This window comes from Chelonia mydas, chromosome 21 (genome assembly GCF_015237465.2).
Source record: "Chelonia mydas isolate rCheMyd1 chromosome 21, rCheMyd1.pri.v2, whole genome shotgun sequence".
Lineage (NCBI taxonomy): Eukaryota > Metazoa > Chordata > Testudines > Cheloniidae > Chelonia > Chelonia mydas.
The window spans coordinates 11,350,755-11,376,063 of record NC_051261.2 but is presented as its reverse complement, the minus strand read 5'-3'; the positions used below and the strand labels follow the sequence as shown (position 1 = coordinate 11,376,063).

General features: G+C 51.8%; 2 protein-coding genes across 8 annotated transcripts in view; both read right to left on the bottom strand.

Moving 5' to 3' along the window:
* Positions 1–12,070, bottom strand: part of PPARD (peroxisome proliferator activated receptor delta) — a 42,528-nt gene extending 30,458 nt beyond the window's left edge. For 2 of the 7 annotated variants that reach the window (XR_006286846.1, XM_037884866.2), the window contains exons 1-2: positions 6,604–6,674; positions 1,809–1,897 (exon numbers count right to left, since the gene is read on the bottom strand). The gene's annotated coding sequence lies outside the window, so the exon portion shown is untranslated. Of the gene's footprint in view, positions 1–1,808; positions 1,898–4,126; positions 4,151–5,875; positions 6,079–6,603; positions 6,722–11,918 lie in introns of those variants that run through there. The other 5 variants (XM_043533531.1, XM_007063494.4, XM_037884868.2 and 2 more) reach the window with 5 other exon arrangements.
* A 5,439-nt stretch (positions 12,071–17,509) lies between these two features.
* Positions 17,510–25,309, bottom strand: part of DEF6 (DEF6 guanine nucleotide exchange factor) — a 34,950-nt gene continuing 27,150 nt past the window's right edge. The window contains exons 6-11 of the mRNA XM_037884825.2: positions 24,608–24,716; positions 22,398–22,696; positions 21,328–21,494; positions 20,528–20,726; positions 19,102–19,192; positions 17,510–18,519 (exon numbers count right to left, since the gene is read on the bottom strand). Coding sequence (XP_037740753.1) covers positions 18,308–18,519; positions 19,102–19,192; positions 20,528–20,726; positions 21,328–21,494; positions 22,398–22,696; positions 24,608–24,716 — 1,077 coding nt within the window. The 3' untranslated portion in view covers positions 17,510–18,307. The remainder of the gene's footprint in view (positions 18,520–19,101; positions 19,193–20,527; positions 20,727–21,327; positions 21,495–22,397; positions 22,697–24,607; positions 24,717–25,309) is intronic.

Sequence of the window (25,309 nt, the reverse complement as noted above, 5' to 3'; positions counted from 1 at the left end):
GGCGTATTTCACAGTCCCTTGACCCAAAGGCCCCAAATTCGTACTACTCACTCTGCCCAGAATCCTGGTGTGGCACAGGAATTTTGGAAGTAATCTACCAGTGCATTTTAGAGCTCTTTGAAAAAAATCAACTCTTAGACATCTCTGCTAATCCTTAGCTCTAGAAGTTGTTACTGCTCTTCCATGACTTCCAAGATTTTAAGAGCTTATTGCAAGAAGGGCAAGTCATTTTTGAACATTTAGCTTGTAGAAGAGCACACTGCTGTTAAGTACCTTACAATGAATTGGCTATATACCTAGCCAAGGATCTCTCCAACCTGTGGCTTGAACTTCAGCAAGCTTGCTGCTCTGCTGGACCTGGGTAGACAACAATCCAAATCACAAATCAGACCAAGCCCCTCACAGCTCTGCATTCAGAACAAGGCAGAGTTTCATTGGCAGCAGAATGATCTCTCAGTCCTGAATGCTGGGACCTCCTCCTTCCCAATTTAAAGAATTTCACAGAGAAGGTAACTGCAGTTGGATCTGCTGAGTAAAGGCCTCCACTTATCTCCTTTACTGCTAGTCGCTTGGTCTCTAAGAATGCAGATTTCCAATCAATAATTCTAAAGCCACAGAACGTACACTTCCCATAGCATAACAGATGTACTGTATAAACACACAGTTTTGTCAACAAGAAATCCTAAGCAGTGTCCTAGAAAAAGGATACCAGTGAACATCAGTAAGCTATTTTGTATAACAATGGCTTTATGATCAACAAAGCCTCATACGGGATCATTACAAAATCTTTTCCACATGCTATAAACATGTTTCGAGGCTCATGTCTTGAATGCTTAAAAAAACCCAGCAGAAACAGATGCACACACTTTAGGAAAAGTCACATTTTGTTTTACACTAGCAAACAGCAGCCCGTTCAGCTAAGTTACCATGATGTGCGCTGTGGCAGAAAGAAATCAAGCCTACACACAACGTTTTGGTTCCCATGTGACTGCGTTGTACTTTGTGTGCCAACTCAGAAGCCTAGGAAAACAACAACAGTTCTCAGAGCACATGTCCCATGATGTCCTAACAAACCCCATTTCATCTCTGCAGTTAACTCAGTTGTTTTCGTCTCATGTAAAGGAGACAGTTACATAAGAATATACGCAGTAGTCGGAGTGATGGAAAAACAGTCATAGCAGTTTATCTAAGCTCTTTCTACATCCCCAGGCCCCACCCACAATCTCAGAACAGCTGATGTTTCTGTTAAAATGCAGTGAAATTCATAGATTCTAAGGACAGATGGGACCCATTGTGATTAGCTAGTCTACCCTCCTGCATAATACAGGCCAGAGAACTCCCTCTAAATAATCACTGCTTAACTAGTGCATGTCTTTTAGAAAAGCATCCAATCTTGATTTAAAAATCGCAAGTGATGGAGAATTTACCACAACCCTGGGTAAATTGTTCACATGGTTAGTTACTCTCATGTTTAAAATCTACACCTTATTTCCAGTCTAGCTTCAACTTCCAGTCACTAGAAACAGCTAACAATTTTTAGCCTGTCTTCATTATAGTTGAGAGATGAGTGGGGACAGGCTGTCTATGCAGCCCCGTAAAGTTCACAGTCAGAAAATTACATAAACATAAGGATAGAAACGGACTAAAAAAGAGGGAAAGCTTAAATTCTGCAGACACTAATAAGACCTCCAAAAAGCATGGAACAGATCTTAAAGATAATTCACACACTTATCCCACACTGAGTTTTTAAAAAACCCAATAGGGCAAAAGTCTTTGTAAACCACATTGCACATGAAGGGAAGGGTTACCTCTTTGGAGCTGCTGTCACTGTTCGCCTGCTGGTGAAAGCTACCACGTAGTTACCATATCACCACAAAGAGCTGCATATTGAAGAAAACTGCAAGAGAACAACATAACACAAATCTCCACTGATATGCATGAAGTCCAGCTATTTCTATGCCACGGGAAGAATGGGAGCAGATCCAACTGCAACTCTGAAGTTTATATGCACCCTTGCTGCACGCTCAGACTGAACTCTAGGGTAATGCCCCTGGTCTGGTGAAGGCAAAAGCCTGAGAAGAACAGAATTGTTCAGCAGTCGCAGATGTTTATTAAAGACTCTTTCGTGGTTTTTATGGATTGTCGTACAGCTGCCATCAACGGAAGTCATAGACCTCTAAGTTGAAATATCAAGAGAACACTGGTCTGAGATCAAGTATAATGTTGGAAGACCCTCAATTAGACCTTCACAACTGACTTACACTATAAGAAACTACAGCCTGAATACACTAGACCTGGAGGACAACACAGAGAGTTGGTATTAAAGACACTGACGCTTCTTAGAAATGTTAGGAGGGGTTTCCTTAGCCCAGGTGCTGAGGGAGTGTCCTGTCAGTATGGGAGGTGAGAAGATCTATGCATTAGAACGATACTTAATCTTACTCTTCAGGTGACTATTTACACTTACCAGTGACTAGTTGGAGCAATCAAGTTGCTAAAACTCACAGATTCAATAGAGAAACGGCTCTTAGTGGCTTCTCTGATGACCAGAAAAATAGCATCGAAACACAGTGAAACAGCTTCAAGCATAGAAGTGTGGAGCAACAAGCTACCAGGTTCTGGAGAAAACAGCTAATAAACAATTCAGAACTAGGGGACTTAGAGAAAATAGGCTTTGGAGTAGCAGCCGTGTTAGTCTGTATTCGCAAAAAGAAAAGGAGTACTTGTGGCACCTTAGAGACTAACAAATGTTTTTGAGCATAAGCTTTCGTGAGCTACAGAGCTGTAGCTCACGAAAGCTTATGCTCAAAAACATTTGTTAGTTTCTAAGGTGCCACAAGTACTCCTTTTCTTTTAGAGAAAATAGGGTGTATTTTTAAACACACCGTTATGCAGAATAACTGGGTTTCATAACCAACACTGAGATTAAACAAAGATGCTAAGAACATAGATGCATCTTGAACCTTTGTTCCCTTCCCAGTATTATATGGGCTCAGCTGCTCCTCCATGCCAATGAGAAAGCCCCCATTTCAGAATAAGACATTTCAGTATTAGAAGAACCACAAGCTAGCTGAGTGCCTGCAGATAAACCACTTCAGTTATCAAGACAGGGCTGGCTTAAAGAGGAAAGATAGCAATTGCTTGGTCGGTCTGAAAGACCTTTGAATGCTACACAATATGGTCACAAATTGCCATTAACTATTAGCAGCACGGGGCATTAAATAGGCAGTTCAGTAGTTCAGACTCCATCCAATGCATGACAGTGGTGCATGCACTAGTGAACTATTTACAGTACTTAACACTTGTGTAGAATATTTTTTAGGCAAGGATCTCAATGTACTTCGCACACAGTAATTAAGACTCAATCTCCCTGTAAGCATTATCCCCATCTTACAGGTGGGGAAACTGAGGCACAGAGCAGTGACATGAACGTTCTCTCTGTGAATCATTTCACTTTTCAAGGTGATCTCAAGGTCCCTGCCAGATCTACATTTCTATAGTCTTATAATTTGCCCTTTGGCCACTGGGTGAGTCAGTGGCAGAACAAAGAAGAGAATCCAGGAATCTTGATTCCCAATCCTCTGCTCTAGCAACTATTCTAAAATTACATAAAATAAATTGCCTTTGTAAACAGGACATTAGGGTTGCAGAATATTCCTCCTGTTTCCTCCTAAAAGGGAAAACAACTATACCGTAAGTCCAAGTCTGCAAATTTATTATTATTTCTGGGTAGTAAAATAAATCACACACAGCCAGGTGCCTTGAACTCAAGTACACTTCCTTCAACTCCGCTACCAGTAAAAACCTTCCCAGACCCTGTAACACAAAGCTCTACAGGAGATCCAGTGCTGACACTGCCAATCAGAATGCAAGTCACACCCTGACTGCACACACCTTATGACACTGTCCGAGCTCCAACTGCCAACAGAGACAGACACAAGTTTGAAAACCAATATTAAGTCATTAGTTCACCTTGCTCTGCTCTCAACCAAATGTCAGGACATGCCCCATCACCACTTGGTGCAAGGCGATACCTGCACCAACTCATCAGAACATCCCAGCTCCTCCCAAAGCTTCCTCTATTCTTCCAGGTTGACAGGCTCAAACTGTTAAGGAAGAAACTCACCCAGCTTTCAGCACATTTGTATCTGGGGGCCTTCAACCTGGTGTGAGAAAGTGAAGGCGTCAGTAAGAAAACAGGCCCCGCGAGAAGGATGAGTTGGTTCCAGCAACTGGAAATAGGATATCGAGAGTCACATCAGGGCCACCCATTCAAAATCCAGGTGGGGAATGGCCAGAAATCATTACTATCTGACAGCTGTCCTGAGGCCAATGGGAAATGAAGATGGCGGGTCTCAGACCAGCCTCTAAAGGAAACGTGACAAGAACCATCACCACTAGCCTGCCTACCAACAAGGGACTAAGAGATACTTGGACCATGGAGACTGAATTCCCTTTCCACGCTAAGACGATCCCTCCAGGTCAGCGCTGATGTACGTTGGCAGGAACCCAGGGGGTGGGGGAGAGTCTGCTGTGCTACTGCCCCCCCTTACCTGCTTTACAGTACAGAAGAGATCTTCAGCCTCCATGGCTGTCTAGCCAGCCCCTTTTCACAAGGGCTCTGCCCATGACACGGCAGTTGGAGGGGAAGATATTTACACCTGTGTGCCTGTCTGATCAGACAAGATGGGCTGTTAAAGGGTCACTCTAAGTTGTTTTAGTCTGCCATGGCAGACTGAGTCCATACAGGCAATTCAGCTACTAAACTACAGTCGTACAAAATAATAAGAGACAGGCTTTCTTAATAATAAGAACGAGGAAAAACAGTTGTGCGCTTAAAGCACAGGATTGGAATCAAGAGATGCAGGTTCTAGCCCCTCTCTCTGCCGCAGTTTCTCCACCTATAGATAGTACTACACACCTACATCAAAGTCTCATGGCTTAATTCTCTACTGTCTGAAGTGCTTTGAGATCCTCTCACTGAAAGTGAGGAGGGCAGTTTTGTATGATCTGATGGGGAGGCACTCAGCACCAGCTGTCGAAAAAGCAGCAAGGTCAGGAAGGCAGATTGACCATCCCTTTCCACAGCAGACAGGCAGGAGGAAATCTGCTCGGGAAAGAGGCTATTACACTTGGATGAGGAAAGCTCTCTTGTTCTGAGGTAGAGCCAAACACTGTATCACAAAGGAGTCAGCTGTTGCAGCAAGGAGTTGGGAGCTGGTCAGCATGGAATAAAAAAGATGTAACAAGCCTAAGTCAATAAACAAGTAAGGAGGTAAGGGGTGAAAGAAACCAGTCTCTAATCTAGGAAGCTGGGTGGCTGTCTTGCATCTTTACATTCCTTTGTCTTCCATCCAAGAATCTCCAGGCACTTAACATATAATTAATCAATTAATTAAAACTTGCAGCCTACCTGGGAAATAAGCAAGGGCTGTTTTTCTGCCCTCACCTACAAGCAGTTTCATCTAGATACAAGATTCTTTACTTGCTGTCCTAAACATCCATGTAGCATTGATACACAGCTGCTCTATTTCTACTGGATCCCACCCCAGACATGGCCATATGTCCTAGGTGGGCGGTGTGATCGCTATACATAGTTCTACAGTGCTTCGAGACTACAATAGAGAGATAAGGAAGCATCACCCTCCGTTTATAGACAGGAAAACCAAGGCAGAGAGAGGAAATGAGATTTGTGGCAGGTCACTGAGACAGCCAGTGGAACCTACCAGTCCTATGTCCGCAATCTCCTGCTCAAGCCACAAGATCACACCCTTGCCCCAGAGCCGGGCTAGAACCCGGGCACCCTCTCTCTGCCATTCCCTGCTCCGACCGCGAATCCCTCCTTGGTTACACCTCTCCCCCCAGCACCTTGTACCTGAGATGACACTCGCTTCAGACCCTCCACCTGCCTTTCAACGCCCCATTACCGGAGCCAGGCCCACTTCTCTCCGAAGCAGGAGTGTGAGGGAACAGGGGGAGAACGCTGGGAGCTGCAGACAGAGAGGTTCCCCCTCCCCCCTTACTCCCAGGGCGGGGGGTCGGCTGCAGACAGAGAGGTCCCCCCCAGAGAGGGGCTGGGGGCAGCTGGCAGAGGGGCCCCGCAGAGACAGGGCTGGGGGCAGAGGGGTCCCCCCCAGGAAGGGGCTGGCAGACAGAGGGCTCCCCCACCCCCCGCAGACAGAGGGTTGGGGACAGAGGGGTCCCCTGGGAAGGGGCTAGGGGCGGCGGGCAGAGGGGTCCGTCCCCCCAGAAACAGGGCTGGGGGCGGCGGGCAGAGGGGGGGCCCCCTGGAGACAGGGCTGGGGGCGGCGGGCAGAGGGGGGGCCCCCGGAGACAGGGCTGGGGGCGGCGGGCAGAGGGGGGGCCCCCGGAGACAGGGCTGGGGGGGGGCGGCGGGCAGAAGGGGCCCCCCGGAGACAAGGCTGGGGGGGGCGGCGGGCAGAGGGGTCTCCCCCCCCGGAGACAGGGCAGGGGGCGGCGGCGGGCAGAGGGGTCTCCCCCCCCGGAGACAGGGCAGGGGGCGGGGGTGTCGGCAGAGGGGACCCCTCCCCCCAGTGGGGCTCAGGACAGAGCGTTCCCGGGGGGGTCCCTTCCCCCCCTCACCTGCTGCCAACGCGGAGGCTCCAACCCGCCCCCCGTCAAGCTCCAGCTCAGCCCAGAACTTTTCCCCCTAGCCCCACCCCCCCGTCAATACGTCACACGCATCCGCCCTGACGCCACCAGGTACCCCGCCCCCTCCAGCCAATCAGCAGCGCCTGGGCTATATTAGCATATCGCCACAGCAACGGCCCAAGCCCGTTCCGCCCCCCGCCCCCCTTGCAGGAGGAGGCCCGGCGCCCCCTGGCGGGCGCTCAGGACGAGGCAAAGCCGGAAATGTCCGCGTGGAAACTATGCCAGGAGGATCATGGGACTTGTAGGCTGTGAGCAAAGCATGCTGGGTAGGGAACGAGCTGGGGGCAATCTCAATCTCAGCCAGGGGGGGTACGTGTCCCCCTGGGGTACGCAGGGACCTTCCAGGGGGACGTCGGCTCATCTAGATACTTGCCTAGTTTTACAACAGGCTGCAGAAAAAGCCCCAGCAACGTCAGCACGAAGTAACCGTTTCACACAGACGGTGACTTGTTTACCCGGCGCTCTAGACCGGACGCCGAAATCTCAGCACTCGATTTACGCGCCGGTCGGTTTATTTTATAATTATACGGCAAACACGAGCAAGTCAGCCATTTTGCAGTACGAGCAAGCTGCGACCCTTCCGCCCTTTTAGGTCTGGTTTTGTAAGCAAGTGGATTTCAAGCGAGGTGGAACTTGGGCCTCCACAAGCCAAATCAGAGGCCTGCAAGGGGTACAGCGGTCTGCAAAGGTTGCACTGGCCCTCTACCCCTGGTCGGAGTTCCTCTATCGTCCAGTCGGGCTATTTCCGGGTCAGCCCGAAGTCAAACCGCCCACCCCACAGGGAAACTGAGGCACTGGCCAGAGCTGGTGACAGAGGATGCGCCTAGAGGAGTGATACCCTATAGAAGATACGGGGGGGGGGGGGGGATCCATGGGGTGTTACCCTGTAGGGAACCAGACAGGGATGCCTTTCATGTGTGAATGACCCATGGTGGAGTGTGAATCATCTGTGGTGGATGCTTCCAGGAGAGCCTATATGGGATGCTTCTTAAGGGGGTAGGAAGAACATCGGTGGGACATATATCTGGGGCGAGGCTGCAGAATGCGGGATGTTATGTAGAGGGGACAGCAGGAAATTTGTAGGCGTTTGAGATGAAAGGCATATATACATGCTCTGGAGGGACTGCTCCTGTAGGGGTAGGAGCAGAGGGTAATTAGTATGAGGCTCTCATCAGAAAAACACAGGGACATCAAAAGAGCAGGAACTAACTAGGATGTCACCTTTTATGCAATAGGATAAACATTCGTGCTCCAATGTTTGCACTGGGCCAGCATGCCTACCGTGCATCAAAATGCCAGCACTAGGGCTGGATGATTAATTATATATATATATATATATATATATATACACATATATATATATACACATTTATTTCCACTAGCTTTCCAAATGGACTAAACTGCTCCTATTTCTACTTTTTTCTGTGGATTTTTTTCTTGAAATTTTTGTTTGTTTTTAAAATGTAGAATTTTTCAAAATAACTTTTTTCTAATTCAGTTGTTCTGGGGTGCAGGAGAGACCCAGCATGGCCCAATTCTGCAAGACGAACCACGGCCTGGAACACCGTATTCATGAGAAGCCCCACTGATGTCCCATAGTGCTTGCAGGATCAGGACACAAATGACTTATTTCTCCTACAGTCATGCATAGAGGTCTCCATTATTCCAGGCACTGTACATACACAAAGTAAGAGGCAGTCCCTGTACCTAAGAGGTTGCAGTCTGAAGAGACAAGACAGAGAATGGGTGGGAAAGGAAACAAAGGCACAGACAGGGAAAGTGATTTGTCCAAGGTCATGCAACAGGTCAGTGGCAGAGGACTAAGCCACTGTCTGTCTGTATTCATCTATTTTCTCTTGTCTTAGATAGTGACAGGGGCAGGGATCATCTCTTCATTCTGTGATTGTAGAGCCCCTAATGCAGTGGGGTCCTGGCCCATTTATTATAATTAATTAGCAACAAAGGGGGAAAAATCAACTCCCCAAAATCGTAAACAATCCCCCCTAACTGATCAATTAAAAGTGAAAATGATCAAACATTTGAGAACCACAATGGTTTGTGTGAAATGTCGCACTTGGGCAACAAGACCATTTTTTGACAAAAATGTTTTTCATTTGAAAAAAAATGCGATCAGCTTGTGTCCTCAGAGCACAATGCAGCAGAGTATGGCATCCAGACATCACCCAGCTTGTCACACTCTCAGGCCCCTGGAGCCGAACCTCGTGTCACATCAGACATCTTCTTGGCTTGCTATCAGCAGATGGAAGGATGGGCTGGGGGGTTAGGGCAGTAGCATGGAGCCCGTAACAGGTTCAATTGCCCCCGCTGCCACAAACTTCCTGGGAGACCTTGGGTAACTCACTTAGCAACTCTGTGCCTCAGTTTTCCATCTGTAAAAATGGGGATAATAGTCCAGCTCTGCCTTACAGGGGTGTTGTGAAGATAAAAGCATTATGCTTTCAGATCTACCAATGAAACAGCACTATTAAAAATCCAGGTACTATACATTATAACAACAGTCCACCCAAACATCTTTATGTTGCAGCAAATTGTCCTCTCCTTACTATGGGACATCTCAATATAATTGTTGTTATGAGCCGGTTAAAACCCCATCAAGATCGATAGGTGTGAACTCACCCTTCAATTAACATAACTGTAAGCATAAGCCCCCATCTAAAAGACAAAAGGGGTGCGTGAGCCTGACCAGGAGCTTTCTGCTGAGTATTGTTTTGAGTAGGGAGCATGTGTGGGAAGAGAGAACACACAGAACCCTCGACTGGCAGCATGGGCAGCAGATGGAACCGCTGAGCCGCTCAGCCCGCTGCCAGTCTGGGGTTCTGTCTGCCAGCCCCTGCCAGCCGGGGTCCCGGCCACCGGCCCCACTCAGCCTGCTGCCGGCCTGGGGTCCCGGCCGCCGGCCCCTGCCAGCCGGGGTCCCGGCCGCCGGACCCTGCCAGCCGGGGTCCCGGCTGCCGGCCCTGCTCAGCCCTCTACCAGTCTGGGATTCCATCTGCCGGCCCCTGCCAGCCGGGGTCCCGGCCGCTGGCCCCACTCAGCATGCTGCCGACCTGGGGTCCCGGCTGCTGGCCCCGCTCAGCCCTCTGCTGGCCCAGGGTTCCGTCCATCCAGGCCGGCAGGGGGGCCGGCGGCCGGGACCCTGGCTGGCAGCAGAGTGCTACTAAATATCAGCAGGTTGCCGACCCCTGTGCTAGTCTATAGGATTTCAACCTGGGGGTCACGAACGTGGCGGGGGTAGCGACCACCTTGTCCTTCCCCTGTTGGTAACAAGAAGTGGGGCCGGGGCAGATCTAAGCAAAGGGCTCAGGCTGGGAGAGGTTGAGAACTTGCTGAGCTTTTAAGTAGAGGGCAGCATCGCCCCTGGATATCTGGCAAACCTGAGTCTGCAGAGGTGGCTCAGGTGAGGGATCTAGCCCCTTGTGTGCTAACCTCTGAATTTTTTGCTTGAACCAGCTGTACATGGCTAGTGCGGTGACTAGAGAGAGTGTGCGCACCCTGGGTTCTCAGAGGGAAGTGTATCCCCCTGCTCGTGCAGGGAGCGCTCGCTGAGCGGGCAGAGGGTTTGTGGGACTGTGAGCAATGCAGGATCAGGGCCTGAGCACACGGTGACAGCGTGGCTGTCACAAGCTCCAAACGCTGTCTTGTTCTTATACTAGATGCGGAAATGCAGGGCGCTGTGATGTGCAAGCCTGGACCTGCCCAAGAGCATTGCAGGCAGTTCAGCAACAGACGGTCCCTACATCACCACAGAGTGAGCTGGGACCATCCACTTTGATTGTCTCTCAGCTGCTGGCCCAGCCACCTGGACCTACAGTCTCTACACAAGGGGGGACCCACACAACCGGTGAGGGCTAGAGCTTTGAGCAGGGGGTGGGACTAGATGACGTCCTGAGGTCCTTTCCAACCCTGATATTCTATGATTCTATGATTCCTCAGAGTCAGGGACTGCTGTGTGGAGGGGAGTCAGCCCTCAGACACGTAAGGAGGACGTGCAGGGGATGGGGGGACTCGGCCCAGCCTGAAACACTGACAAACCGCAGCCTCGGACAAGGCGAGCTCAGACGAGGGCACAGGGCAGCTCTGGACTTTTGTTGTTTGTTCCAAGATCTGTTACTGGTCAAATGCTCGCTAGTTAAGTCAGCGTGGTTAAGAAATTCCTGCACTGAGCCCACGTTCCTGGCTTTCCTGCCATGTTGTCTCTGAAGGGGATCAACAGGAAGCCCGGCTGGCTCACAGCCTTGGTGGAGCTCCAGAGGAGGCTGCGGGAAGGACTGCGTGGGCTGAGGTGCTGGTTTTGGAGTTTAGGGCACCTGGGAGCGTGCCCTGAAGACCCAGAGCTAGAATCAGTGAGGAGCCGCCACCCAGACCCACCTGACTTGGCAGCCTGTGGGACCCAGCCCCTGGGTCCACTCACAACAGACTGGCGACCGGCCAGTGGGGTTACTGGGCCAGTTGGTCACCCCCGCAACCAGCCCTGGTGTGAGAATGAGGGTAAAAATATGACCAAATGATACAGGCTGCTGCTGATCTTAGGCCATGAAATTATTAATGGCAATGAATTATTCACTGAGCAGTGGCAGCATTCTGGGCACTGGAAGGTTTAGTGCTGATGGACTCTGGCGCTGGGAGCCCTGTAAATACCCATAGATTAGGCAGAACAAAGAGGATAAACAGACCTTGTCTCAAGAAATTTACAGGCTCAACCATCAGGACTAACCCAGATAAGTGTTACAAAGGCTCCTGGACTGCTTAGTCCGAAGGGTAGCCCTTGCTTCTGAACTGACCCTACTGTGTACTGCGTCTTATCTATCTTTATTGGATCCCGCAGCCAGACTCCTGCTTTGTGAGTTTGCTTTTGGGCTGTGCTGATTGCACTGTTAATACTACTGTTTTGTGCCTGGCCAGCAGCTTGCATTGGAGGATCTCAAAACACTTTTCAACCAGTGTCTATATAAGCCCTGTGAGACAGGTATTTTCCCCCTTTGACAGAGGGAGAAAGGAAAGTGACTTGTCGAAGGTCACGCGGTGAATCAGTGGCAGAACCAGGAATTGAAGCCGGGGGTCCTGACAGCCCATCTCCTGCTCTAATCCCTGGCCCACATTCCCACCAGAAGAAGAAATAGAACCTGGGAGTCCTAGCTACCAGGTCCCTGCTCTGACCAGTCAGATACATGCACCATACCCCTCTGTACTGGCACTTGGAAGATACTTAATAGGGAGACAGTTACCTGCCCAAGACAACGAACGATGGAGCCTTAGCATGCAATGCGGATGCCTCTTCTGTCTGCACCTCGGTGTGGTCTCAGATCACTGCATTCATTTCCCTGCTTCTGCAGTTCCAGCTTCTCTGCCTCCATGCCAGAGCCTCTGCATTGCTCCTGCCTCCACCTCCGTCACCCCAGGCCTCCCCCTCTCTCCTTACACTCCTCCTCGCCTGAGCACGCCCCTGTGACTCCTAGGCCCATTCCTGACTGTGGGCTGGATCCCAGGAGCTACTCAGCTGCGTGCTTGCCCCTCCCACCAATTTCAATTCAACAGGAGCTGCCGGGCCACCACGGCGGTTCTGGGATGGATTCCCAGCTACCATGCTCAGCTTCCAGAGCTCTTCTCACCCCCATTTCCATTCCCTGAATGGCCACAAGCTGCCCCATCCTTGTGCTGGACTAATTCTGACCTCCTTCAGGCTTTGATTTCTGCTCTTGGATTGACCTAGGTTACCAGCTGTACAGAGCCACGTACCTCTGTGGCTTCCTGGTCGCACTAACGATTGCTGATCAGAGATGTGAGGTTGCAGATGGAAAAATGACAAACGTCGGGCCTGATCCTGCTGTCAGCTACCCCAGTGTAAATGAAGAGGAGTGACTCCTGATTTACACTGGTGTAACCCAAGTTCAGGAACTGGCCCAAACATTGGGGGGTTGGGGGGGTGGAAAACAGAAGAGGGTGCATTCCGGGCAGCAAGGCAGGTGGCATGATGCAAGACACAAAGGGCTCAGTTCTAACTCCATTGGTTTCAGCCTTTCTGATTTACACCAGTAAAACAGAGGCAGAATCAGGACCACAACCTCTGTCCTAAGGAGTTTCCACGCCAAGGCTCTGAGCCTGCAAACACTTATATACAAAAGCAACTCTCCCCCTTTGAACACAATGGGTGTTTCACACAGGAGCCCTCATGGGCATAAAGTTACTCAGATGCCTAAAAGCTTCCAGGACCAGGGCCGACTTGAGCAGCTCTTGTATTTTCCCATAGCGTGGCCCATGTTCCCATACAGCAACCGGCCTCTGAACACTGCCTCTCCCAGCGGGGACAGCAGGATGCTCCGCCTCATAGCAGCGACAGTAACTGCTGACCTGACAAAGTAACATTAGGACAATACTGTCAGAGATGCAATCCAAGCAGGTGGAAGCAAGGAGTGGGGCCAGCACCATGTGGCTGGCCACCAGCTCTCTGCAACCCACCGGAAAGTGGACTAGGGACCACAGCTTGGGACCCTCGGATCCAACTAAGACAGGATGAGACCCAGCAAAATAACTGATGTGTGTGTGTGTGTGGGGGGGGAGCAGCTCAAAGGATGTATGGAAACAGCAGGGGATGTTTAAATGCAGGAGAAGACCCATGGTGTTTCACAATCTCTCACCTGATTTCTCACTTGTGATCCTTGCGTTCTACCCTATTTTTAGTTCAAGTCTCTGCAGCAGCTAATCACGGCCCCCAGAATTGCTGACTCGGCCTGCAGTCAAAGCGCTTTCCGCTCTGTCTCGGCCCCACCAAAACGGGGAGGCAGGGCAACCAAGACACATCTGAAGTCAGTCAGCCACTGATCAAAGGAAAGTGCTGACAGAAGTGCTGTCTATTTACTCCATGCCTGTTCTCACTTGAAGTAATCAGCCTGCCAACCTCTTGTGCTGCATGGGCGAGGAATTCAGGGAAAAACGACACCATTTTATAAAACAAAAACCAGGGGGCAGCCCCTCTGCTGGGGAAATAAAAGTGGTTTGAAGCAGATATTCCACAGGGGTTTTTAGGCTTGCTTTTGGAGGGTGTAAATCACGAGCTAGTCAGTTGCATCATGGCTGCTGCTCCCAGCCAATGGGAAGGTGAATCCCTATGTGTGCTGACAGCTACCTTTTCCTCCTGCACTGGGGAGGACACCCAGGAATTTAGAGCATGGGTGTGGTGGGGTACAGCCCCTACTTACCCCTATGACAGAGGCCTGGAAAATGCAGATCAGTGCATAGATAGCGTGTAATGTGGCTGATGGAGAAGACTTGTAGCTCCAGTCCCTGAATTTCCAGTGGAGGTTGAAGCCTGCATCCTTCCCTGTTGTTTTCAGGCAGAGTGCGGCTTATCCGGGAAAGCCCCTTGTATAAAGACTTCCCAAGGGCCTGTCACTTTCCAGGGTTAAGAAACCCATCCTCCAACAGAGGAGATCCTCCCTGGGTGCAAAGATAAGTCCCCGCTTGAGAACCATTCACTCCCACTCCCTGCTAACTGAGACCATCACCTCATCGGCCAGGTCAGAACTCCTGGGCATTTCCCTCTGCAAGAGACCAGCCACCACAAAGAGCAGCTGCCCCTTGTCTCCAGAAGGCATTCGAGCAAAATCCAGTCTCCTGTCAGCGAGCGGAGTCCATTCACCAGGCCTCAGTGCTGCTCTGTAACTGACGGGGATGTTTCTTTACCCACTAATCAGAGCATCCTTCTCTCTTCCACACCCTGTGTGTGAAAGACTGAAGGGATCCAGCATGCCCTGCTTGCCGGCTGAGGTACATCCGCAGCCCCTTGGTGGTCGGTTCTCATCCTCCCTGGGGTTCTCAGGCGCGTAGTCGTGAGCCAGGGGGTGGGTCATGACCACCCTGTCCTTTCTAAACCGGAGCGGGTAGGCTCCGGGCTGCTGCATGGGAGAAGACTCCAGGTTTGCAAAAGGTGGACAGCCCCTTGACATCACATGAGCGTGGTTATTTTGGGTGGTCAGGAGAAATGCGAGGCAGACAGATCCTCTCCCATCTGTGGTGCTTTTGTGTCGAGTGTGGGTCTGTGATGTTTTTACAGTGGGGGCCACTCAGCAAAAATCAGCCCGGCCGCTGACACACACACAGTCTCTTTATCCGAGAACAGCTGTGCGGCCCCAAACCGGCGTAAGCAAACCTGCTGCAGCCAATGGCTTCGCTCATGCTCGGTTTAATGAAAACCTCATAGTAAAGGAACAGCGTTAAAAGACAGAGCTCCGTGGGGAACTGCCCAGAGCAGCTCAAGGTAGGAACGAGATTGGCAGAGTTCCTCTGCGCTCACTGGGCTGACTCCGACCTAGCCTTTTACAGCACGATTTTCTATCCGCGCCAGCTTTCAAAACATTCTTTATTGGAGCGGAGGCCCTGTGCCCAATGCAATAAAGCGCCCAAAGCCACAGGCTGGGAGAACTCTATTTAAACAGAGGTGCTTGGAAAAAGGGATGCTGACGTTGGCACTTTCGCAGCAAAGTGTGCCAGAAGACTTGGCTCGTGTTCTTAATCTGCCAGGGAGTAAATGAGACGATGTAGACAACACCTGGGCCAAAGCTTTTAAAGAGAGTCAGCAGGTGCACCTGCTCAGGGGTTTGCAACACAGACACCCACTGAAGTCAAGGGGAGGCTTTTCCGTGCCTTCAGTGAGCATTGGCTCGCCCCCTAAGTAGACGGAGCCCCTGAAATGAGGATGGCTGGACAGTCCTGAAGACCGAGGGCCTATAAAGCTAGGTAGATATCGAAGCTATTTAGATGCCTCCATTACTGTAGTATCTGAGCATCTCAATCATTAATGTGTTTATCTGCGCAGCACTCCTGTGAGACAGGGCAGGGCAGTTAGCCCCATGGTATAGATGGGGCACTAAAGCGCAGAGAGGCTAAGGCTCAGATCCACAAAGGTATTTTGGCTCCTAACTGCTATTGTTTTCAGCCAGGAGCCTAAAAGGATCTGGGCATAAGAGACTTACCCACCGTGGTCGCACAGTAGGGGCTCGAAGCCAGGTCTCTGGCTAACATCCTAACCACTGGGACATCTATCTTTAAATCAGGTACACCACGGGCAGTGGCAGGGCAGGCTTCCCTGAGCCTGGCCCACCACCGTGCGCACCATCCAAACCCAGAGGGGAACGCCCCCCCCAGGGCAGAGAGGGGAATTCAGCCGCCATGACCCATTCAGTACACGTGGCCGCTACCCTGCTCTGGATGGACTGTTAGACTTGCGTGTCTCTCTCTGCACGCTCTAAGGGCTTCTCATCCAGAGAGGCCATAAACCCTCCTGATGCAGTGACTGGGGGTTCTCCTTGAGCTCAAAAAAGAGGGGTCGGTGTTTTCAAAGCACAGTGGTTGTGGAATAATTATACCCAGCTCTTATATAGCTTTAGCTCTCCAAGCGCTTTATCAAAGGAAGTCAGTATCACGAGCCAGGGTATGCCAAATAGCTGATGGCTGGGAATGCCAGAGATGATGAGGGCTGGTCACAGTTTCTTGACTGTTCTGAGTCCAGTGAGGGGCCTCGTGGGAGGAAGGATCACACCAGGAGAAGCCAGGGCTGTGTGCCAGAGGCAGAAGGCGGACCAATACCCTGCAGGTGCCCAGGAATTCCCAACAACAAGACTTCTTCCTTCAATGGGCAGAACGTGTCTATTTAATGGTCATTTGAAAGGGGGTTTATTTCTAAAAGCTGCCCTGAAGCAGATGTGTTTTGGGATGCCCAGCTTAGCTACCCTGGCTGCGAACCATGTCTCAGAATGAAACCCAGAGGGACAGAACTCACTGGGGGACTGAAGGCTCAAACCCAAATCTTCCCCGCAGCAGTCAGAGGATGAAATCAGCCACTCTCTCGTCACTGCAGGCAGAACTGCCAGAGCAGGAGTCCCTGGGCTGACCCACACAGTCTGGGAATGGCAAGCAGGATTCTACGGAGGCGGCGGGGGGGCGGGAGGGGCGCTGCCAAACATCTAGCACCTTGCTGCGGCTTGTTCCTCTGCTCCCTGGGCATGTGCCAACCTACTCCCAGGCAGGCACTCTCTTATCACTCGCCCACTTTATTCAGCCCGAGATGCTGCAGAGCAGAGTGGAACGTGGAATCCTGTTCAGCCCTAAAGGCAATTAAGTGTTCTCCCCAGGGAATCATGCCCCAGCATCTTCCTTTGATCATCTTTACACCTTTGCCAGCATGTCCTAGCATTAGCTCCCTCTGCCCAGCTTCCAAAGAAAACCAGACAACTCCAGATGCCGTCTGCATAAACGGACAGACAGCAGCTTCTGAATTACACACCAGTAATCAAGAGGTCTTGGCCAACACTATTATGGGCTTGCACGTTCTCTCTGGCCTAGGCACATGTTGTGTTTGAATGCGTCTGCAGGTGAAGACCTGGGACCATTCTCCTGCTAAAGCAATTCCATGCAGCAGCAGTGACCCACACTAGGGTGTGTCTTTCACAGGCAGTGCCAGCCAGAAGAACATCCTGAAATGTACCTACTTCATCTCACATCAGGGCCAAGAGCAAAGTTTCCACTTCTTGTTCACCTCTGAACCCTTCATGCATCCCCACTCAACTCTTGCCCTCACTATAGGGTCCACGGAAAAGGAAAAGATGACCAACTCGTGCCATTTTTCAGGTCTTGATGATGGATAAAGAAGCCTGAGAAGGATTTATTTTTAAATGGATCGTTCCCTGCGTTAGAAGTTCAGACCTTGCCTGCTCGGGAAGACTCAACAGAGAAAGGAGAACTAGTGAAAGCAGGACATCACACGGGTCAGAAGGAGAGTGAAAGTGGAGCAGTTCAGAGGGGAAGGAGATTTACAGTCGCATTGTTTTAAAAAGCTTTATTTCTGGTTCCTTTTGGTTAGCATCTATTTGACTCCAGTGACTAATGAAGACCTTAGAGAAAGCACATCTTTGTTAGAGTCCCTCCCTACCCCCTCTATAAAGGCGTGAAGGCACACAATACCCATGGGTCCTCCTGGGAAAATAGGGAAGATTTGACAAGGCCGATATTTAAGGTAAAAAAATCCCAAACATCTTCTTGGCTGTCTTTATAAAATAAGCAAAATAAGGCACAGCTCAATTTTTGAAGTCTCTTTTGGACGTCACCTTTACATGAGCCATGCACTTTACATCTCGGGGTGCTAGATGGCTGTGGTTGCAATAGCAATTAGCTGGGAAATCCTAACCCGGGGGCGGGTGGCCAGAGCAGGGTCCATGGGCCAAACAGTCTGCAGGATTCTACAAGGCAATCCACAGCCACCCTCGGCTTTACTATGGAAGGCAGCAGGCTGCTCGGTCAAAACGGAGCACAGCATGCTGGGAGTTGTAATCGCCAAGGGCTGCACCTGTGCAACACAGATGGTAGAAGCCGCAGTATCTCCGCAAGTCAGGTGTGGCTCTGGGGCTCCTCGCATTTTGCAACCAATCTTTAGTTGCATAAAGTGGAAGCACCGCTGCCCTAGATGCATTATATACGTCTCCTATAGAATCTGTACTTCTCTCTGGCATGTGTCTACATACAGCTCATCTCCCTACAGAGATCACCGCATTGACTACTCTTGCTAGTCTGAACGCCCCGAGGTGCCCACAGTTCTGCGCTGGGCTCTGCCATGCTCCTGAGGCTAGTCGGAGGGTTCTGTGGCCGTGGTGTCCATGTCAGGAGATAGCGACAGCCTCCTGGTCTCTCCATTGTTCACGTTCTTCTTGCTGTCTTCCCTCTCAAGATCATAGTTCTTATCTTCTAATCTCTGCCTGAGCTTGAGGGACGACTCCCTCCTGGTGAGGAGCACGGGTGGGATGCTGGGGAATCCTCCACACGTTGTCGTACGCTTCTCTGGGAACAGATGCAAACAGATGATTATTTCCCACGGCACGTGCAGTTTCAGACAGAAGCAGCACAGCCATAGACCTCTCAGTGTCACCGCAGCCGTGTAATGTAACGGCCATTCATCCCAAAGCACTTCACTGACTTGAGTGTATATCCTCACTTCACCTGCTCCTGAAATGCAGCTACTTCTGGGGTGCAGCCTTGCAGCTGTTAAACAGCACAGAGCAACACTAGGCAAAGACAGGAAGTGAAAGAAGAGGCAGAACGCAATTGCTCTCCCTGGCATTTGGCTAGGAGAGTCGGTTTAGCACCCCCTACCCCAGTGAAAAGGGACACAATGGAATATTTAATAACCACAAGTAGTTAGGATCTTGTATTTACATTCTGTGCGGAAGAGAGTGTCTCCAACTGCTCAGTGCTCCCAGGCATGACATGTGTTCCTTGGAGGACTTCCATCCAAGTAACGACCAGGCCCAACCCTGTTTAGCTTGTGAGATATGAAAGGATCCCAAGGCAGAATGGCTGCAAAATAATGAGCTGTCACATTAAGGTATATCTTTGCCCTGAAGTCCTAGCCCCGCCTCTCACCTCCTGGCCCAATGGGGTGCATCAGTCGATTCATCTGGACGTTCCAGTGCTTGACATTGGTGCTGGCCTGTCGGAGCTTCCTCTGGGCCGCCTGAAACGAACAGGAACAGGCAGGTAACATGCACGCAGCTGGCAAATCCACCTAGTGCAGACCCACGTGCCCTGAACCAGCTACAGAAAGTTCCCAATTCCTTTGCACAGAAACTGGGCCTCACCCTTACATTGCCTTGAAGAATGGAGTTCAACCTCAACTATCCTGGGCTCTGCTTTGGCAGGGCTTTGAACCAACACCAGCCTGGCAACCAGAGCCAGCTTTGGGGACCCCAAGCCCCACGGGCCAGATGGGTACTCTGATTTGTGTGACAGTCCTGAATTTTGCATGGGGTCTGCTACGGCCAGAGCAGTGCTCAGCTACCGACACCTTCCTAATCAGGCTGCTCTTTGCCACCCCAGCTCTGCTTTTTCACTGCTCTAATCCCCTCCATCCCCACGCCTGGATGCCTTTGCTACCCATAAACGGTCCATTGTCACCCCTCAAGGCGGGGCTCTGGCCTCGACTGATGACCACAAAGTGCCCCACGTACACAGATGCTGCCGGACAGATAATAAATGACTCAATATGCAACACGGTAGCGAGGGAACCCCCCTCTTGGTGGTTTGGCGACCCACCCTTAGGGGTGCCATTCCAGCAGATTTCCCACAATGGAGTTTGCCAGCCAAGCCTAGTGGGCGTGAAACTTACAACCACCACTCATCACTCAAACCACCACTTCCTCCCTTCCCGCCAATATTCTTTGGGAACCCGTTCTTAACCTATGGAAGAGAACATTCAGTTGGTGGCAGCCGTAACACGCTGCTAAGACACCTTGTGATCTCTCACTCTTCTGGCTGGTCTGCCACTCAGAGGATGCTACCACTGCTGGAAACAAAGCTACCGTAAAGCTAAAGTAAACTCTGCTCCCTCGTATACAGAGGAGAACACACCGCTCCTGCGGAAGAGTCTGAAACTCTGCCCATCAGAGCAGCCACCAGTCACTCACCAACAGCCCCTTTACCAAGAAACATGAACACCTAGATGCTATGGCGATGGGTATATTTATAGATGCTTAGACAGGGGAGTTCTCTTCTGTTGAAATCCATTGGCCCGATTTCCTTGATTTACCAGCATTTACATGGGTGTAATGCCGTCTACTTCAATACAGCTACTCCACATTTACAGCAGGGCATGTGAGAACAGGATCGGACCCCGTTTCTCTAATATTAAGGAGAATCACATGCTAAAAGTAAATTATGCGATCTTCCCTGAGAGGAAACCCCGATTTCCAATGTACAAAGCCAACCTATTTCTTTCCAGGTGGTGGGCTTGGTAAATCTCTCTCAGGGGAGTTAACGGCAGTCTGGGAAGTAGGACTGGGACGATGCTCACCATGACATCCTGGTCTACCCTCTGCCTATTCTCTCTCACTTCTTCCAGCTGCTTTTGGGCCTCTTCCAAATATTTGCTCTTGTTTTCCATCTCCTGCTTAAGGACCTGCTTCTCCCGCTGGGTCTGGATGATGTATTCCTCCTGCTCCTCCTTCAGCTTCATCAGCTCCTTCAGCTTCTCCTCCTCCTCAGCCAGCAACCTGCCGAGAAAGAGCGAGAGGTGGCTATACCCCACCCTCCAAGCGACCAACACACCTGACCTTGCCGCGGCGGGGCTCAGAGCTATTCCAGACCCAGCAAGAACGCTGGGGGATTGGCTCCAAGCCTGATCTCCTCCAGCGGGAACTGCTGTAGGGAATGGCGTAGAGGTGCTGGCTGGGAAGGGGTACCAGCTGGGAAGGCTGGGCACTGTAAGGAACGGTGTTGGAGCACTGGCTCTGAAAGAAGTTCTCAGTTTCCCCCGTCTCCGTCTCTTCCAGTGAGGGGCGCGGTGGGGAATAGTGGAGGAGTGCTGGAGTAACGCCACACCCCTGAGCGGGTCGGCAGCAGTGGGAATTAAACCTGTGACCTCTGGATCTAAAAGCAGGAGCCTCGACTGTCGGACCTAAAAGACCCAGCTCTGTTAGCCAAGGCTGTAGCAGGCGCATCAGCCTCTATATGTGGACCGGCCACCACCAGGCAAGGAAAAGCATCCCAGTGAGTGGCTGTGCAGGAGCTCCCGGTCCCCGCTGAGCTGCAGCCAGGTCTTAGAGCATTGCCCACTGAGGAGTCAGTAGGAAGGAAGGTATTTCCTGGTTATACCTGGCCTGGGCGTATCTCACAGACTCCTCGTCCTGCCGTGCCTTCACCTCCTGGTGCAGGGCCTCCTGGAGCCGCTCCTGCATCTCCTCCAGCTCCACGATCCGCTTCCGCTGCCGCTCGGCCTCCGCCTCCTTCAGCACCATCTCAGCCTGCATGGAGGCGCGAGCCTGGAGCCGCGGGGAGGAGACGGTGATCGGCATGGGCAGCACGCAGCCAAGCGCAGGGGTCCCCAGCCCCCACCCGAATCCGGCCTCTCCTCTCTGTACTGCCAGGAAGATGGAGCTGGACGTATCCCCCGCCACGGACGTCCCTTCGCAGCCGGCTTGTGGTTCTACAGGGCGCTGGGAGACGCATTCACCGGCCCTGTCCCTAGCTCCCCAGGGCGGTGGTGCCTTTAGATCTGAACCCTCTGCAGCAGCTAACCAGCAAATCCAGGGGTGGGCAACAGGGACCTCAGCCTGCTCCCCAAAGATGTGACACTGCCGCCCAGCAGGCCTTCCTGCTGAATTGGGAATGAACTGGGCTGCAGGAGACCGTCCCCGTTGCCATTTGGATGTCCCAGCTACGGCAAGTAGCACCCCGGACTGCACAGGATTGTGAAATCGAAGCCCTGCGCGTGCCCAGCCAGCTGGCCTTCGGGGCGCTTGAATTTCGATCAGCCGTCATGAAGACGCACGGTGCAACTGCAAACCGAGCCCCTTACAACGGGGAAAATGGAGGGGTGGCCCTTCAGCCCTGGGTCTGAGAACTGCTTGGCAGTCTGAGGCTAGGAAAACACTAGCCAAGCTGGGGGCAAGTATTGTGCTAGGCTTGCAAAGCAGGGAGAGCCCCAGTGCAGCCCCAACGGGACGCAGTGCCTGGGACGGTCTGTGCCAGGAGCCGGGGCTGCTGCGCACAGGGGTCTGGAGTTTGCCAGTTAAAAGACCCAGGAGGCTACAGCAGTAGTGACCCAGCTTGCTACCAACTTCGAGGTCTCTGGTGAGTTACAAGGGAGACCAAGAGAGAAACCGTCCCCTGCGCTAATGGAAACCTCCCAGCATAGACAGCACCTCTCCTCCCTCCCCGCCAACCTGCTCAGCCTCCTTCAGCTGGACCTCCAAGGTCCTCTGCATCTCCTCGTGCTGCAGCCGGCGCCGCTGCTCTTCCTCCTGCAGCAGCAGCTCCGCCTGCCGCTGGGCCTCCTTGAGCAGCTCCAGCTCCTGCAGCTTCCGCTCCTTCTCCTCCTGCAGCTGCTTGAGCCGCTGCATCTCCTCCTCCTTGGCGGCCTTCCGCCTCTCCCGCTGCTCCCTCTGCTCCCTGCGCTTCTGCTTCAGGTCCTTGTGCAGGGACTTCTTCCCCTCTGTTTGCAACCGGATCGCCGTCTGAATGGCTGGGAGGGAAGGAAGGAAGGAAAAGAAATTCAGCAGGGCCACACCAGGCTGGGCCATAGATCCAGCTGCTGCAGCGTGTCATAAGAACATAAGAACGGCCATACTGGGTCAGACCAAAGGTCCATCCAGCCCACTATCCTGTTTACTGACAGTGGTCAATGCCAGGTGCCCCAGAGGGACTGAATGTAACAGGTAATGATCAAGTGATCTCTCTCCTGCCATCCATCTCCACCCTCTGACAAACAGGCTAGGGACACCATTCCTTACCCATCCTGGCTAATAGCCATTAATGGACTTAACCTCCATGAATTTATCCAGTTCTCTTTTAAACCCTGTTATAGTCCTAGCCTTCACAACCTCCTCAGGCAAGGAGTTCCACAGGTTGACTGTGCGCTGAGCGAAGAACTTCCTTTTAAACCTGCTACCCATTAATTTTATTTGGTGGCCCCTAGTTCTTATATCCTTATTCACTTTCTCCACACCACTCATGATTTTATAACCTCTATCATATCCCCCCTTAGTCTCCTCTTTTCCAAGCTGAAAAGTCCTATCCTCTTTAATCTCTCCTCATATGGGACCCGTTCCAAACCCCTCATCATTTTAGTTGCCCTTTTCTGAACCTTTTCTAAAGCCAGCGTGTCAGCAGCCACAAGGCCGGAGCATGGCCTACTACAAAAATGAGACTGGGAGCCTGGCAGACAGGACTCCTGGGTTCTACGTCCTGCATTTTGACCCCTCTAGATGCACGTGTGTGTCAAATACATCCACATCATCCAAAGAATGAGCTCTGGACCCAGTCCTGCAGGGTGCTGAGACCTATTTGACTTCAATGGGAGCTGTGGTCACTTAACAGGATCAGGCCGTTGACCAACCCGTGCCTCAGTTTCTCAATCTGTGCAACAATCCTCATCTGTGTCCCAAGGGTGCTAATTACTTCGCGGTTGTAAAGTGCTAAGCATGGCAGCATCTGTATGGCTCTTCGAGGGAGTGGCTGTTTGACATGGATTCTGAGTCGGTCTGATTAAAGTGACCTGGGTTTGCAGCAACATGATGTTGGAAAGTCCAGCAGCTAACTCCAAACGACTTGAAACATTTTGGAAATAGTGTTTGGGTGTGAATGCTGTGAAATGGGCACCTGTGCCAGCTGGTCAGACACAAGCGGAATCTTGGGAGAGGTTTACAAGAAAAGCTGGTTAATAATAAAACCTAGCTCTTTCCATCGGAAGATCTCCCAGCTCTTTACATTAACCCCATTTTACAGATGGGGAAACTGAGGCCCAGCGAGGGGCAGTGACTTGCCCAAGGTCACCCAGCAGCCAGTGACCAAGCCAGGAGCCCAGGTCTCCTGAGTCCCTGTTCAATGCTCTAGCCACTAGGCTGCAGTGCCTCACTTAGTTTGCTTTAAGTGGCTAGTTAATTAGAATCTCTCTCAGTTTCATCCCAAAGCGATGAGATACACACAGCACCTAGCACAAAATGTGGCCACCTCTGGGGTGGAGTGAGGCTGCTGAGTGGCACATAGCTCACAAGCAGGGGAAAGGGGAACTCCGAAGGACATCAAGGGAATGTCCTACCCACCCACATGTAAGAGAGACAGAGAATGCCAAGAATCAGACTCGGCATTCCCCCTCCTCCCAGCAGAGGGTACAAGCAGCCAGCTCCACTGAAGTTAATGGGAGTTGCTACTATCCTGTGGAAAGAAACCGGTCTCAGTTTTATGAGCCAGGGGCAGCCCTGCCAGGGGTGCTGAGCGTGCAGAGGTGCACAGAGAGCTCAAGGGCAGAGGCTGCCTCCTTTGCCACCCCACAGTTTCATCTTTTCCTTCCACTGAAGCGACTCAGGAGCAAGAGGAAGGCAGGATGGAGAGGGAGGGCGGGCCGAGAGCCCGGCGGGGGCGCTGTGGCACAAACCTAGCGTCCACTCCTGCCGCTGCTTGGTGTCCGAGGCACTCATCTCATACGTGCGGGAAGAGGTTTTCACGCAGAACATGCACCTTTTGCCTTCCCGGTCGGGCAGGACCTACGGGGAGAGGGGAAGGAGTTACCGCTCCCGTTCCTGGAATAGTGCAAATCCCCCCTGCGCCGACGGAGCAAATCCCCTCTCCCCCCATCCTACAGTCTGGGACAGCCCCCCACAGCACAACTCCCAGCCTGCCAGCCCCCCTCCTTTGGCCCATGCAGCTCCCCACCGTGCCCTTCCCCTAGGGCCTTTCCTTCTGGACGTAAAGGGGCAGGAATTACAAGGAAGAGAAACGTTTCTTTCCTCCCCCGCCTACGATCAGCCTCCCCCAGTCCCTGTACAAATTGGGGCCCTGTATTAACCCCTTCTTTGCTGGACTGAAGCCTTTGGAGCAGTGTGCTGACAAAGGGCAGCCTGGCACCCAGCTGATATTGCTAGGCCAGGTACCAGCAATGGACGCGCATCCCCCCCCCCACCGACACACGCATGCGGCAGGTGGGATGTCAGGCAGCACACAGCTGCTTCATATGCCAGGTCTGCCAGATCAGATGACCCTCGAGCGTAGCCCTGTGTGCCAGTGATGTCACTGCACGCCCCCGGGGGACCCTGCAGCAGCAGGCAATGCTGGAGTGGAGAAGCCAGCAGTAAAACTG